This window comes from Aedes albopictus, chromosome 3 (assembly GCF_035046485.1).
Source record: "Aedes albopictus strain Foshan chromosome 3, AalbF5, whole genome shotgun sequence".
Taxonomy (NCBI): Eukaryota; Metazoa; Arthropoda; class Insecta; order Diptera; family Culicidae; genus Aedes; species Aedes albopictus.
The window spans coordinates 385,009,687-385,027,050 of NC_085138.1; the positions used below are offsets into that span (position 1 = coordinate 385,009,687).

General features: G+C 38.1%; 1 protein-coding gene across 7 annotated transcripts in view; it reads right to left on the minus strand.

Moving 5' to 3' along the window:
* Positions 1 to 17,364, minus strand: part of LOC115267840 (copper-transporting ATPase 1) — a 58,988-nt gene that overhangs the window by 20,788 nt on the left and 20,836 nt on the right. Inside the window, exon 1 of one of the 7 annotated variants that reach the window (XM_062855881.1) lies at positions 1,985 to 2,229. The exons of 5 other annotated variants lie outside the window; for them this stretch is intronic. In XM_062855881.1, the coding sequence (XP_062711865.1) occupies positions 1,985 to 2,001 (17 nt within the window). In that variant the 5' untranslated portion in view covers positions 2,002 to 2,229. Of the gene's footprint in view, positions 1 to 1,960; positions 2,230 to 17,364 lie in introns of those variants that run through there. One more of the 7 variants, XM_062855878.1, reaches the window with a different exon arrangement.

The following is a 17,364-nucleotide window of genomic DNA, read 5'->3' on the forward strand; positions in this document are numbered from 1 at the left end:
GCTGCGGCTTATTTTTCAAAAGTTGTTGAAACCTGGAGTTCGTGAGCTCTTCTGGATTCAAATGACACAAAAAGAGAAACCTCTGAGTTTAAGCCAAAAATATTGAAATTTAGAGGTCGCGCAATCGCTTCAAAGTTGAATTTTCGAGTAATAAAAAGGTGCGTTCGCTTCAAGTGCCATTACTTTCTCAATTTTCAACCGATTTTCAATCTTTTTTTATGAATTTCTCACAAATTAAATTTCGAATAAACTCGTAGAACATTAATTTTTCCAAAGTCACGCAAAATATGAGTTTTTGAAGCTTTAATTAACTTTTTTCTTCTTTTTACAAAATAAAAAAGTAACTTCAGAGTCCCATAACTTTTTAACCGTTTAACCATTTTCAATTTTTTTAGCTTGCTTTTGTAGATATTTTTAATGCCTAAGAATGCTGTGAATAAACTGTACCTTCAAAAAAATCGTTTCGAAATGGATAAATACCAAAAACCGTTCACAAAAACCCGTATTTTATTGGAAAAATAAGAATATTGACAAAATTTTAATTGTTTTCATGCTTAGTTTTGGGCTAAAAGTGAAAAATTTATACTAAATAATCATATGGATGCCTTAAACTTCAGTTTTTGGAGTGTTCTGAATAAAACAATATGTTCATGTTCTAAATGCGAGAAAAAAAAAATTAAAAAAAAAAAAACCTTCAATGTCTTTTATATCCCTAAATATGATGCTAAGTATCTAATTTGAAGTAAAAAATTGCAAATAATCGTCAAAAACTCCAGTTTTACATGATAAAATCAAGTTTTTAGGCATGTTTTGGCAGTTTTTGGTGGAAAGTATCATAAAAATGACTACTTTGATGAATAGTTTGTTTAGGACAAAGAGAGGCAACAGAATTATCTACAAAAGCAAGCTAAAAAAATTGAAATTGGTCAACCGATTAAAAAGTTATCAGACTCTGTAGTTAAAAATTTTTGTAAAAAGAAGAAAAAAATAAATTAGATCTTCAAAACTAATATTTTGCGTGACTTTGGAAAAATGTAATGTTCTACAAGTTTATTCGAAATTTAATTTGTGAGAAATTCATAAAAAAAGATTGAGAATCGGTTGAAAATTGAGAAAGTTAAGCCACTTGAAGTGAAAACACCTTTCTATTACTCGAAAATTCAACTTTTAAGCGATTGCGCGACCTCTAAATCTCAATATTTTTGGCTTAAACTCAGAGGTTCCTCTTTTTGTGTCATTTGAATCCAGAAGAACTTACGAATTCCAGGTTTCAACAACTTTTGAAAAATAAACCGCAGCCTATTATCCAGCCATCAATTGGAAAATGCCGATCTGGAATTCAGATTTGTTTTCCTTTTTAATACATGTTAGGAGATATGCCACGGGATATTTGTGGTGAATGACACTGTGATGACAAAAAATAATTTACTCGGTGGAATTTGGTGCAAAAAAAAATTTTTTCAACATAGCGGAGTTTTAAATACATTATGTAATTTTTCTGAAAATAAAATAACGGAAACACGTTGAAACGTTAAGTTTCATCAATTACCAGCCAAGGGCTGAAAGTCTCTTAAATAAAGACAAATCATTCAAGTTTTATAGTCAGCTGTAAGTGAAATCATAAAATTAAGTAAGGCCGGATTTTGGTGATCACGGTTCTTGCGGGCTTAGCTGATATACATGCGAATTGACACGTATTATGAGTAAACAAGCGGCGTCGATATTAAAACGCATTAACTAACGCTTTAATTGATTTATTTTCCAGTCACGTTTTCTCCCGTTCATCAATCAATTTCATACTGTATAGAATCATCAAAGCTCGTTCAACCTGTCATTCATTCGGAAGGCCACCATTGACGAAACCAATGCACTCGCTCGGCCTTCAAAGACATAACCAACGAAATGGGCAATTCAACCGATTTTACGACTCAAACCAAGCGTTACGACGAACAAAACTTACGCGACCAACTCGCATGTCTCGTACCTAAAGTTGTTCCACATTTCGCAAATCGCTTTGTGCTGCTTATTTTCCGACCGAACGGGGCTAGTCGTGAGCTGAAGTGTGTTGTTTTTTGTGGACCCAGACCAGGTCTTTTGTACCGCAGCCTGCACGAAATGGTCACACAGCTTTCATTTTGCCTGCGCGGTTTATCCCCACCGAGGCGCACTTGGTGCAACAGCAAGATCACTAGTTTGCAACTATATTTCCAGCTCACAATCGATTCACATATCCACTACTTCTCAACCAATTCTGAAACAATCGAATCGGTTTCACGATTCTTTATCACGCGGATGAGGTCAAACGGTTGCAGTTTCCCAATCGTGCACTGTGCTGATATGATCTCGAGCTACGCGATATGAATGGCGGCGAGGTCGCGATCACCGTTTGTCCGGAACTGCCCGCGGACCTGTGCGTTCACAGCGCGGCGATCGAAACGGTATACACGTCGCGGATTTTTTTTTACCACGGAGTATGAACATTGAACCAGTTGCATCGAGCGAGCGGTAGAGTTGGCATTGCACTGACGACGGGGAGCTGCTGTTTCAGCAGGATCGACAAGTATAGCTAAGCCGACCGAGCCGACCGAGTGAACGAACGAGCAACCAAACAACCGAACGAACCAACGTAACTGGTTTGTGATGCGTCTTGGTTCGCGTTGTTCGCGCGTATAAGCCTTCAATACTACGCAACGAAAAGCACATGTCGTGTTAGTGTTTGTGCTTCCCCACAGTCTCTAATCGGTGAACAACAGCGTTGATTCAAAGCACGCGGATGTCCGACCGTCCATGAGTTGGCAGCGGCGCATGGTTGTTAGTTGGAGGCTTTCGGCTTGTTTGTGGGATTTACCTAGACAGAGCGATTAACTGAGCAACAATCGTCAATGCTATAAAAGCTCCGAATGTCGTTACTCCCACAACAACAGCGAAGTCTAGGGAAGCTAATCGAGATGGAGAGGAGAGAAGAGTGATTCGGTAAGATGACCGGACAAAATAATTATTGTTGAGGATGCGTGTTAAAGATAAGATACAAGCTTTTCAGTGTGTCTATCTCTACGTGAGCCATACTTTGTCTGTTTGAAGGAGTAATGGGTCATATGTACCTAATAGAGATAAAGCCATTGATTTTTTTTTTTTTCAGAAAGTCAAAATTGATACCCAGTAATTTTAACTACAAGCGTCCTATAAAGCATCAGAGCGATTCCAAGCAACAGCATCAAAATTAAGGAAAATTTTTAATTCATGATTTTCTATTGAACTGAAACTTTGCACAGTTTTTCAGTTTCATCTAAATCGCCATTTTTCGATATCAAATTTTTATTTAGAGCCACGACTAACTTTTCAAAAGGGTGTATGTGAAAATGGTTCAAAAATATTCAAAAATATGCACAGCAAAAACGGATTGTTCGATTGTTATGAATTTTTCAGCAAAGTTAGATAGCTAAATGGTGATTTCTAAGAAAATATACACTGTGAATAAAAATCTATTTTATCATTGAAAAACATCATTTTTGTCACAAAAACTCAAATATCTCAAAACCCTATCTTTTTACCAACGTAATTTTTTAGAGAAAACGGTCCATTGTATTAGCAATCTACCATGAAAATAAACAAAAAAGTTATGACAATTCAAACATTTCACAATTTTCACATTTAGTAATAATTTTTTTTAGTGTAAATTATTTCGGCCGGAAATTGAAGTTTGATGCTGATTTTATTGTTAATGGCCTTGCGTGAGTAAAACAAGTTGTTTTTATTATATATTATATATACATATAATATAATATACTATGTACCGTAATGTTCCGATTTTATCACGCCCTCCGCGCATTAGTCGTTTATTCATTAATTTGCTGTTACATTTGAGGACAAGTGTTTTCCCTCTTCTTCAAGATGAATGTTGAAAGCGTGTTTTGCAACGTTAAAAATATTGAAATGGGTATAGATGTTGAAGAATATTACAGGGCATTTTTGAAAAGGGGCGTAATTAAATTGTTTAAACAGATGTCGCTGATGGCAATTTCTCAGTTGTTGTCGTTTTCGAACTTCCTGCGCCCTGCTTTACCGATGATATACAGATGGCTCGTTTGTCAAATTCTAGACGGCAGGACGTGCAAATGCGTAATTTTGTACACAATGTGGACATTTGGGCATAACCAGTCTCTTTCAGTTTATCTATGGTGCTTTCGGTGAGATTTCGTAACTCTTTTGAACATTTTTTTTTTCATCAAACGGTCTACAAGAGAGCGTTGAGTTGAAGACCTTTGAGAAAGCGACTGTTCATCTTGTTCGTTAGATTATAATAAACAAAATCACTTATTAATTTTAACTTACTTGTTTGGTGTTGGTGGCTGAAGAAAAAAAATACTATACAATTTTTAATATTCATAGCGGTAGTATTTTTTTGTTTTTTTTCGTGAGCATTGTCAGGTATGTATACAGACAAACAAACGTAACACTGGCGAAATTTTCATTGACCACGCCTTCAACGATCATTTTGAATCTTGGTTGTGGCTTTCATAACAAGAAGAGCGCCCATCGTTTTTCTTTGCGTTTGACGTTTCACACTAGCGCCTTCTGATGACGATATTGCACAACGCAGTGTTTCGTGAAACATTTCCACCAGGTGGTGATAGTGTGAACTGGGCGATGAATTTTCACTAAAATTGTTCTAGGCGTTTCGTCTGTTTGTCTGTGGTATGTACCTCTTATGCATTTGTTGTTGTTGAAGTTACTCGATCATAAAGTCTGTTCTCTACACACTTAATTTTGATTACCGAGTTCGGTAATTTTTTGACGAGATTAAAACTGCTGAGCACCGAACTCGTTCAGCAAAAATGCATTGTTTACCTTTTCCATACGATTTTGACAGTTGTTTTACTGAGCCTCAGTAAAATCGATTACCGAAACTACCGAGATCGTACTGCTGTTATAATCTCGTCAAAAAAGTACCGAACAGGCAATTCAGAAATAAGTGTGTAAGAGGGATTTTTTTTGCGGATAAACTAGACGTATACGCGTATAAAAAAACTTTTATTATACAGCTTTTGTCTTAAAAATAAATTCAATTCCATTTTTCTTATAATCAACAGCTTTTCAACACTATCAAGGGATTTTTTCACCAGTCACGTACAATAAAAAGTATGACAATCTCAATATTTTTGATCACAACACTGGATCGCGTCTAAGTTTCAAATAGATACTATAGTAATTACGAATAATCAAACTAAAGTATCATGAAAACAACTTGTTTAATTCAGGCGGTAGCCTTTACAATAAAATCAGCATCAAAATATAATTCTCGAAATAATTTACACAGAAAAAATTTTTTTTTGTTACTAAATGTAAAAATTGTGAAATGTTTGAAATGTCATAAATTTTTTGTTTATCAGTTTACCATCACCAAAATTTTATGGTAGATAGCTGATATAATGGGCCATTTCCCCTAAAAAATTGAAGTTGGTAAAAAGATAGGGTTTTGAGATATTTGAGTTTTTGTGACAAATATCATATTTTTTCAAAGTAGAAAAAGAAATTTTTTACAGTGTATATTTTCTAAGGAATCATCATTTAGTTATCTAACTTTGCTGAAAAATTTATAACAATCGAACAATCCGTTTTTGCTGTACAGCTTTTAGAATATTTTAGAACTATTTTCGCATACACCCTTTTGAAAAGTTAGTCGTGAGTGAATATGAAGGTTTAATATCAAAAAATGGCGATTTATATGAAATTGAAAAACTGTGCAAAGTTTCAGATATTTTTGAAATGGTCGCTCAGGATTCGACTGACATGACTCCGTGGAATTCCTCATCAATCAAATTGTCACAAAACTACCAACCGCAACAGTAAAAGCAAATAATTTAAAAATATGTTTTTTAGAGGCTACTATAGCATATATGTAACCACTAACTGAATAACATCTTAAGAAGGCGCTTTGTCAGCCTTTTCACAGTTGTTTAATGATATTTATACGACATCCCCAAATTATTCGATTAAATATAATTACGTTATGGGTACCGTAACACAATACATGTGGAACTGGAACTATCGCTTTTAAAATTGAATAATTAAAGTACTTGCCGCTACTTGAAATCGAACTCCCGATCTCCGTATCCTCTGGTCCCGATGATGTCCTCGCTGCCACATTGCTATATACAGGGTGTTGGGTTCCTGAGTGCAAACTTTTTAAAGGATGATAGAGGACCATAAATGGGGAAAAAATTATTCTACGCATATGGTCAAATCTCAACCGTTACGTAGTTATTGAACTCCCCATGTTTTTGACTCTTATTGCCTTAACTGGCTCTAACTTTAAAATGGTCAAACTTAACGCAGTTTTTTTTTATCCTTATTCGAAAGATTATTGAATTTTCTATCAAATCGCATCTTTGAACCGATTGGTTAAGTTAAATAACTTAGTTTTCTAGAGCAAACAGCTTGAAAGTTGTGTTTTAATTTGTTTTTTTGTCGATTATCTTTGAAAAATGCGTAATAATTTAAAATTCTTTCTTTGGCGAAGTTGTGACCTCTGTTCCACTTTGTTTATGTTAATTATCTTTGGAACATGCGTAATAAATGAAAATTCTTTCTTTGAAAAAGTTGTGGCCCCTGTTCCACTCTACAATTCGTTCTTTGACATCAAACTTCTATCTCTTATCGTTTTCTTGCAATTTCGATTTAAACGTTGCATTTCAGATCATAAATTTGCAATCGTCATGGTAAGCACTTTTTTGCGCACTGTGCCGCACATTTAAATCAAAATTGCAAGAAACCGATAAGAGTTAGAAGTTTGACGTCAAAGAACGAATTGTAGAGTGGAACAGGGGCCACAACTTTTCCAAAGAAAGAATTTTCATTTATTACGCATGTTCCAAAGATAATTAACATAAACAAATTAATACACGCTATTTTTAGCTATTTTGCTCTAGAAAACTAAGTTAATTAACTAAACTAATCGATTCAAAGATGCCATTTGATAGAAAATTCAATAATCTTTCGAATAAGGGTAAAAAAACTGCGTCAAGTTTGAACATTTTAAAGTTATAGCCAGTTAAGGCAATTAGAGTCAAAACCATGGGGAGTTCAATAACTACTTAACGGTTGAGATTTGACCCTATGCGTAGAACATTTTTTTCACCATTCATGGTCCTCTATCACCCTTTAAATAGTTTGCACTCATGAACCTAACACCCTGTATAAAATAGCCCGTTTTGTTTTACTCCAGACAAGGCTTTATAATTGTGCCACAAGAAATTTTACCCAAGTTCATCTTGCTGCAAAAGCATGTGAAACGTCAAAGGCAATAATGTTTACATCGAACAAGCTGTGTGGTTGCGCCAACAGGTTCTTCGTTACACCTTCTAGCTGAAAGACCCGAGCAGAGGAGAATAGCAAATTGATAACGAAAGAATCACATAACCTGTTTTTATATTATAATTTGTTATTGTTAACTTATCAAAATATATCTTTTTAATAACCTGTTTTGTTGGGCAATCTTATTTTGTTGTGTTCAAGTTATTGGGATATATCCACAAGATAACATTTGAATTATATATTTTATTGTAGAACAAGTTTAGTTATTATTCTACTATAGAGAATATACAAATATGTGACGAACAATAACACAACAGAAACAAATTCACAAATTACCTGTTATTAAGTTGTGATTGGTCTAACAAAACATGTTATTGCGTTAGTCTTCCAGGAACATTTTTTCGTTATGATATTTGTTATTTTGCCGCTTATGACAGACAAATTTATAACATAATCCTCCTCTTCTTGGCGTAACGTCCTCACTGGGACAAAGCCTGCTTCTCAGCTTAGTGTTCTATGAGCACTTCCACAGTTATTAACTGAGAGCTTCCTCTGCCAATGACCATTTTGCATGTGTATATCGTGTGGCAGGCACGAAGATACTCTATGCCCAAGGAAGTCAAGGAAATTTCCTTTACGAAAAGATCCTGGACCGACCGGGAATCGAACCCGTGACCCTCAGCATGGTCATGCTGAATACCCGTGCGTTTACCGCCTCGGCTATATGGGCCCTAAAACATAATATTTTATGCTAATAACAAAAAAATTACTGGTTCTATTATACAGTTATTAAGTCAAAATAACATGTTTTATTATGCTTTTGATATTTTCTTCTGCTCGAGGAGTGTTCTTTAAACAGCTACGAAGCGCTGCTATTTTGTGTATATGGCAACATTACAAAACGCACTGTATAAAAGAAGCTGTTTTATTGGTTAGGACTCTAATTCAATTTTAACATCTTCCAGCAAATCTTCCGCAGTTGGATTGAAGTGCAATAAGAGCAACCCAAATAATTTCACAGTACAGAGATGAAAAGCTGTTAAGTATTTGTGTAGTAGCTATATATCCCACTTAAAGTTGGTTTTGACAATATTGTTTACATCCGACAAGCCATGTTGGTATATCACAGCTTCTAGCTGTGATGATATCGCATAACGGCCTTCAAAGCGCTGCTAGTTTGTGGATTTGTCAATATTAGAAATTGTACTGTATAGTTGCAGCTATTTTGTTAGTGGGAACTCCTATTCAATTTGTTCAAGTTTTCACATCTTCCGGGAAATCTCCCGGAGTTGGAATAGAGTGCAGTAAAGGCAGCCCCAGTACAAATGTTTGATTTCAGAAAACCGAGTTTGGTAGTTGATGGTGCTTGTTTTGCAGCCGTGTATTAGCTTATGGTTTATATTTGACTAGCTTCTCTTTTATTCAGCGTTGACTGCTTCAATTCGATTGTTACACAAACGAAAGCAAATCACTGAAGTTTATAGCGCTTAAATGTTATTTGGGTAGTAGCCGAGAAAAGAGGTAAGATTTGGTGCCATAGAAGCTCGAACAGCTTACACATGTGGCACGCTATGTCCATATTGAAGTATTATGAAAAGTGAATGTACCTCAAAATTTCTTCGCTAGAACCGTATTTTTGGACCTCTAGATTCAGAATATGTACGCTTTAAAATAATCCATCTTGGGTTTTTTTTCCCATATATATTTATATGGGATGAAATTAACCCTAAAATGACTTTTTTCGCCATTTGTATGGGAAAATAGGAAAAAATTCAAACAAACTGAAAAAAATCGAAAAACCGAAGATGAAATATTTTAAACCGCACAGATTCTGAAACTAGAGGTCCAAACCTACGATTCTATGGAAAAACATTTGAGGTACATTCGATTTTCATAATACTTCCCTTTGGACATAGCGTGTGTGGGCTAAGTTCGCCAGATTCATTGGTGTAGGGCTTGCATAGAAGCTTATTTCCATATGTACAACACAGTATCAGGTATCAGAAGGCCGGCTCCAGAGGCACGTTATCCTCCATTTGAGAAATTTGTGCCATCGCCAAAATAACAGCCTATTTTTATCATCTACCTGAGGGAAAAGGAAGGAAAAAGGATTTGAATGGGGATAGGGACAGGTAGGGAAATAGGAAAAATACCCTGGAAGAGGGTACTAACGCACAAGCGTACCACAATGGGTTCAAACAGCGCCCTGAAAAGGGCACTGTAATAACGCATAAAGCGAAAGAGAGCCTATAGCTCTTTACCACAGCGGGTTAAGAACAACAGAATATCCTGAAGATTCAGGTTTCTGAAGTCAGTTTCACTTAATGAGTGTTTACCGAATACTCAGAAACGCAGTTGCGCAAAAACTGGACAGTTACATATCAAATGATACGAAGTTCCATAATCGGATTCACAGCTATCACAGGCAAATGAATCAGCTTGCTGAATATTCGCCATGTGATAGCTGAGTCGACAGTGGCCAGTCAATGCTTTGACCAGCATGCTGCAATTCTGCTTAGACAGATTAGTTAGATACTTCGCCACCCGTAGAGATGGCTCAGCATTATACAATTTGGTTTGACGACATGACTCCAAACTATTCCAGTATTGTTTGTGCTGAGTGGCAGCCCAGATGTCAATCTGAAGCTTTACCCAACACTTGGATACCGGAATAGCTGGCTCAGGGCCAATGAAGTCATGTGATGCTCCAGTGCGAGCTAACTCATCAGCCAATTCATTTCCAGCGATGGAAGAATGGCCAGGTACCCATACAAGGTGAACAGCGTTTGCTGAATTCAGCTCCTCGATTTGAGTTCGACAAGCGATAACTATCTTCGACCTGGAGTTGGACGAAGCAAGTGCTTTAATAGCAGCTTGGCTATCTGAACAGAAGTATATTACTTTGCCCATTACGTGCTGCTGAAGTGCTGATTGCACTCCACACATAAGAGCAAAGATTTCGGCCTGAAAAACGGTGCAGTGTCTACCAAGTGAATAAGACTGATACAGCCTTAGCTCACGAGAATAAACACCAGAACCTGCTCGACCTTCGAGAAGGGAGCCATCAGTGTAACATACGATGTCGTCTGAAATACTTCTTTCCAGATAACCAGATGTCCACTCTTCTCGGGAAGGGAATTTCGTGGAAAATGTCCTATATGGAAAATTACAAGCAATTGTAAGATCACTTGGAGCAAGGACAATTTTATCCCAATTCACTAAAAGTGGAAACAACGAGGTGTGTGTTGATGTGCGCTTCACAGGAGTTTCCTCTAGTAGACCGAGTACCCGTAACCGGTAAGTGCAAGAAAGGGCTTCTTGTTTGAGATGAATGTGTAGTGGGGCAACGTCAAAGAGAACTTCGAGCGCTGCCGTAGGAGTTGAAGAGAACGCTCCAGACATCGCCATTAAGCACATCCTTTGGAGATAGCCTAATTTTAATTGGACCGTTCTCACTTCACCCTTTTGCCACCACACAAGACATCCATAAGCCAATATTGGCCGAACCACAGTTGTGAAGATTCATTTGATATACTTGGGTTTTAGACCCCAAGTTGTACCAAAAGTACGCCGGCATTGCCCGAAGGCCATACAAGCTTTCTTGATTCTGAACTCAATGTGAGGTGTCCAGGAAAGCTTGGAATCAAGAATGACTCCAACGTACTTTACCTGTTCAGTCACATCGATTTCAGAATCAAAGAGACGCAAAGGTCGAACGCCATTACGGTTTCGCCTTTCCGTGAAAAGAACAATAGATGATTTACTCGGATTAACCGAAAGGCCATATTGGCGACACCAACCCTCAACTACCTGAAGGGCGTTTTGCATCAGGTCGAAAAGGGTGCTGATGCACATTCCAACTAACAATGTTAGGTAGTCGTCGGCAAAACCATAAGTAGGAAAACCGCTATTATTGAGTTGCCTCAATAGCGTATCTGCTACGAGATTCCACAAAAGCGGTGACAAAACTCCCCCTTGGGGGCATCCACAAACACTCAATTTCCTAATCCCTGCTAGATGCAATGTCGAGAAGAGATATCGGTTTTTGAGCATTTGGTGAATCCAATTGGAAATCATTGGAGATATACCATGACTCCGTGCGGCTTCCAATATGGCATCGAAAGGCACGTTGTCAAAGGCACCCTCGATATCTAAGAAAACACCCAAACAAGATTGCTTTTGAGCGAATGCTTTCTCGATATCGTAAACGATGTGTAAAAGAGTCACAGTGGACTTACCAGATTGGTAGGCATGTTGGTTCACATGAAGAGGCACGTTGGCCAGATGAACATCACGGATGTGATGATCTACAATGCGTTCTAAGCATTTCAGAAGAAAAGAGGTCAAACTGATAGGTCTGAAACTCTTTGCTTCTTCATACGACGCACGACCCACTTTCGGAATAAACTTTACAGTAATATCCCTCCAGGATTTGGGAATATACCCTGTAGCAAAACTGCAAACAAGTAGTTTTTTCAAAACATGTTTGACATAATCAAATCCCTTCTGAAGCAAAATAGGATAAATCCCATCTGCCCCAGGAGATTTGAAAGGAGCAAAGCTATTAAGAGCCCACTCAATCGATTCTATAGTTACAATACTCCGAGCCGAAGCTAAAGAATCATAACTACAAGAAAAGACATCAGGATCATCCGAAGATGTAATATCTACATATCCTGGGAAGTGTGTGCTGAATAAGCATTCCAGAACTTCCTCATCAGAGGAAGTCAGATCGCCATTTGGCAAACGAAGTTCGTTCACCCGGAAATCCTTAGATTTCGCAAGGATTTTGTTTAACCGACTGACTTCACTCAAGCTGGAAACATTTGTACAAAGGTTTTTCCAGCCGGATCGTTCAGCAGACCGGAGAGCTTTCCTGTAGGCCATGCGAGTCGACCTGAAAGCCTCCGAACGTCGTCTGTTCCAACTCTTTCTACATTGTTTCCTGAGTTTCGCCAGATCAGAGTTCCACCAAGGGGTTCCTCTTGTGATCTTCACAGACCGTAGAGGGCATGCTTCTTCAAAAGCTTCCATGATGAAGGTCGTTGTAGTATCAACGGCATCATCTAAATCACTTGGAGTGTCAATGGATGGTGAATATCCATGAAATTTGGCTGCAACCAAATCAGTATAAAGATCCCAGTTTGTTGACCGAGGATTCCTGAAACGCAATGTTTGCGAAGTAACATTTAAATGTTCAAAAAAAGATGTAGCGATGGTCAGATAAAGATTCTTCATCTGACACATGCCAATTGGTCAGCTCGTGACTAATTCTGCTAGAGCAAAGCGTTATATCTAACACTTCCTCTCTAGCAGATACCATGAAGGTTGGGTGGTTGCCTATGTTAAGTAATGCAAGATCTGTACTACTTAAGTACTCCATCAAACTGGAGCCTCTCAAGTTAATGTCTGAGCTGCCCCAGATGATATGGTGAGCATTAGCATCACTGCCAACAATTAGCGGAAGGCCTTTTGAAGTGCAGTATGCGATGACTTGTTTGAAAGCATCCGTAGGGGATGGTTCATCATGCGGTAAATACACAGAACAATAGACGTATTTCCTGTTGAGGTTTCCAACAGATACATCAATTGTGATAGCACATACATCTCTGGTGGTTAGTTCAGAGATGAGTGTAGCAACTATTGCGTTGTTGACAAGCACACAGGCTCGAGGCATGACACGCGAGTTTGCCATTTCATGTTTACTGAAAGTGGCAAGCACCGGGTTTACAAGGTTTCCTAGATAGAAATTTCCCTTACGAAAGTAAGGTTCTTGTACCAAGGCCACTTGGGCTGTACCATTTTGCATAAGTCTGCAAAGATTGATCGTTGCTGTTCTTTTATGCTGAAGATGGATCTGAGCTATCTTAACCGTAGCCACTACCCAAACTAGGTAAGATTAAACTCTTCGCAACAACAGCACAACAAAGAACAGCAACAATAAAGCCAAATCGGTATCGATTGGAAAACGCCAAAGGCGAGGATACACAGAATACACTGTGTAAATCGCATAATGCGAAACCATATAGGTGAAAATTTAAACTAATTAACAACATCTTCATAATCCCGCCCTTATTTAGCCTCAAGTGAGACTAAAGAAGGGCAGCTGATTGTCTCGGAGAAACACAAGGTCCACTGCACCATTGCTCCGGTTAGCGCAGTAAGGGCTACATACTGTGGAGGGCGCCCTGGTACTCCACAGGCTCCGTTAGCGGTTAGGTTTTTATTAGACCCCCCTAGCCATTCATTCCTAGGCACGGTAAGCATAAAGCCGCATCACACCATGAATTAGGGGTCACCTGTTGGTGGATTCTTACCACCGGAACAGGCGGTCCGTAGTGTTATTCTTAGCCAATTGAGACAATCGCTACCGACACTACACAGCTATCTAGGCTGATCGAGAAAAGAAGTTAATATTGATGATCAACTTCATACGGACTCGAACAGCCTGCCAAAAACATTTGAGGTACATTCGATTTTCATAATACTTCCCTTTGGACATAGCGTGTGTGGACTAAGTTCGCCAGATTCATTGGTATAGGGCTTGCATAGAAGCTTATTTCCATATGTACAACACAGTAACTCAGCATTAAGCCGTATTGAGGGCGCTTTGTTGACGTTTACATTCACAATAAATGTTAGTTGGTTACACAAGTTTACAAAATAAAACGAAAGTCGGGAACTTCTGTCAACGACCAAAATTTTTGAAGCACAATTTAGTGCTGATTTCGAAACCGACCTTCAAAAAATTTAATGTAGAACAGTTTTTAAGTTTTAGCTCAATATCGAGTTTTGTAACTTTTCAAAATATGTAATTTACTAAAATTCAAATATATTGCGTTTTATTCAACCAATTTTAAATCTTTTTTCATAAATTGAAAGCTGAATACAATACCATTCGATCATCTGAATACAGGTTTTGCGTCAGATTGATGAAATTCAAGATATTGGCGAGTTTTGGTGACGATCTTCTTAAATTTTAGCAAAATTCCCAAAATTTTTGGAAGAAATGTATTTTTTTTCAATAAGAAAAAACCAACTTAAAAATTCTTTCTCGACGTTTATTTGACATATCATATGTAGGCGAAATACAGTAAAAATTTCAGCTCAATCGGAGCATTGATTACGGGGAATGAGATGTTTGAAGTGAGCGACTTTGCTTAAAAATAGAACAAAAATCGATTTCAAATCATCAACCTTGTATGGAAAGTCGAAAAAATTTCCGCTCTACTGTATTTTTTTTCCTTCGCGTTTTCGAACTCAGGGCATGATTCTACACCAAAAATGATCATCAGCTTACCGAGTTCAAAAATGCTGTAAACTAGTGTTATCGACTGAGGAATCTCAAACTTGGTATGGTTTCCGGCTTGGCAGTCGTAATTGAAATCAAACGATCAGATATTCTCTTTCATTCGACGTTTCGATGTGTATTACATCTTCTTCAGGAAATAAGAAGGTGTAATTATTGTTTTTGTTCTGAAAAGAACTGTGAAAGCATAATCTGTCCTAAACAATTGTTTCAAAACGTAGAAATTAACCTCTTGAACACTAGTTATGTTTTTTTCGTATTCGTTTCGTACTTCTAAAAAACCAACGGCCAAGATTTTTTATGGCAAAAGGTTATTACAACCTTAGCAAATCGCAAAGGCTCAATAGAAAATCAAAAAGCGCTTCATAAATAATGAACATATCACAGACAAACAGAGGAAACTCTGGAACATTTTTCGATTCAAATCATAGTTTCGATAACATGCTCGCCCAATGCAAATGAGAGTGAGTTTGGCCCACCATGAACTAGGTGACGGTAGTGGGCAAACGTCAAACTCGAACTAAAACGATGCGAGCGCCATGGATGGGCAGATGGCCAACTAACATATGCTTAAATAGACCGTAAAATTGGTATACGATACGTTAACAAAATACAGAGAAGCAATAAATGACAACATATTTTTTTTCCTCATATTATCGTATTCGATTGTACGAAAGTTCTAGAATGTTGATAATTAATTCCTCAAGTGTTTTGATAAAATTTATAAATCACTGAGAAAATTTCTTGAGGAATCTCTGATGGAACTCCTGGAAGGATCCTTGAAGGATCCCTGAAGAAACGCTTCGAAGAATCTATGATAGAACTCCTTGAAGAAACTTCTAGAGAAATTCTTGAATGAACTCATTGACTTCTGGAGAAATCCTTGAATGCATTTCTGAAGATATCTCCGGAAGACCTGCCAGGGGTATCCCAGAAGGAATTCCCAGGACAATTCCGAAAGAAATTGTCAGGGGAATCCCGGAAGAAATTGCTGGAGGAATCCCGAAAGAAATTCCCGGGGCAATCATACGAAGAACTTCCGGTTGAATTCCGGAATGAATTGCCGGGGCAATCCGGGAAGCAATTCACGGGGCAATCCCGGAAGGAATTCCCGGGAAAATCTGGAAAGGAATTCTCGGGAAAATCCCTAAAACATGCCCGGGGGAATCTCGGAAGAAATTCCCATGGGAATCTCAGAATTCGCACGGGAATCTGAAGGAATTCCCGGGAGTATCTCGGAAGCAATTCTCGGGGGAATCCCCGAAGGAAACCGTGAGCAAATTCCGGGAGGAATCTCTAAAGGAATTCCGGGAGGAATCTCCAAAAAATCCGAATAGGATCCACTAAGGATCCCCAAGAAGAAACCCTGAGGGAACTCCTGGAGAATTCCCAGAAAGAAATTCCTTGAGGATTCTCCGATGAAATTTCTGATGAAATTTCTAGAAAAGTCCTTGAATGTTCTTCACCCCATACGAAACTCCTGACGGACGGATCTCTGAAGGTATTTCTGGAAGGCTTCCTCAAGAAATGTTTAGAAAATTTTTGAGGGAACTCCTGTAGGCTTCTCCGAAGACACTCCAATCCAAGAATGAAGATACCCTTAAGATATTCGTGGAAGAATCTCAAGGAACCTCAAGGAACACCTGCAGAAATCCGCCAAGAAATTCCTGGAGAAACCCCTGAAGGAGTTACTGAAGAATTGCGGAGTGTCTTTCGGAGAAGCGGACGAGTGTTAATTGGAACCATGCAGTCAGCAAATTAGCTGACGCTCTTATTAATTGAATGTCACCTATTTTTATTCTACTCGGGGCTTGAAATACTACATTACCGAAGACATTTGCCGATGGAAATTTCGAAGAAGTTATACGATTATTCAGGTATAGAAATTCACCGTTCTTCGGTTTGTTCCGATAATCGAATCTTCCGGCATTAAACTTTATCTTTAATATGTGTCCCTTTATCAAACACAATCTTAAATGCATGAGAGAACAACAGTTTTAAAATTATAAATGATAGTCACATTTTTTTATATTTCACTTATAGAAAGCTGTTTTGTTTTTGTTTGTTATTCAGATTGAAATCACCGCGATTGCAACGGTTGGGTATGGTTGCCAAATATATGAACCCACTGTTCATCGGGCAGGTAGGTCGTCATTTTCAAACCGATTTGGTAACGGTTGGTGGGGTTCGTGCGTTATCAAGGAGGTTGCCAATTTGGGTTTACTCACGCATTGGTGAGCATAGTCTAAGAAGAGAAATTTTGTACCAACAAATAAAACCAGAATTTCTTCATAATTCTTCTGGAGGATCTGGAAGATGCTCCATAACAAAACTCAAATACTGCACATACCCCGGTTATTAAGCCCGACTCGTCGAATCACACCATAGCGATGTTGAAGAGTAGCCATGAGAGTTCATCTCCTTGTCGCAGTGCCCGGCGAGAGTCGAATAAACTGGATAGTTCGACCGAAACACTTACACAATTTTGCACACCGTCCATCGTTGCTTTGATCAGTCTTGTTAGCTTCCCAGGGAAGCCGTTTTCGACCTTTAAATCGATGAGCAGGTGATGCGAATTTGCCATACAGTGATTATCAAATCCGTTGTCGACAGGCCGACTTCGTAATTTCCCACGCACTCATTCGAAGAAACTTCTGGAGAAATCACTGATTGGAATTGGTATAGAATCTCCAAAATAATTCCAGCAGTTATTGCAAAACAATTTCAGCAGTAATTCCTAA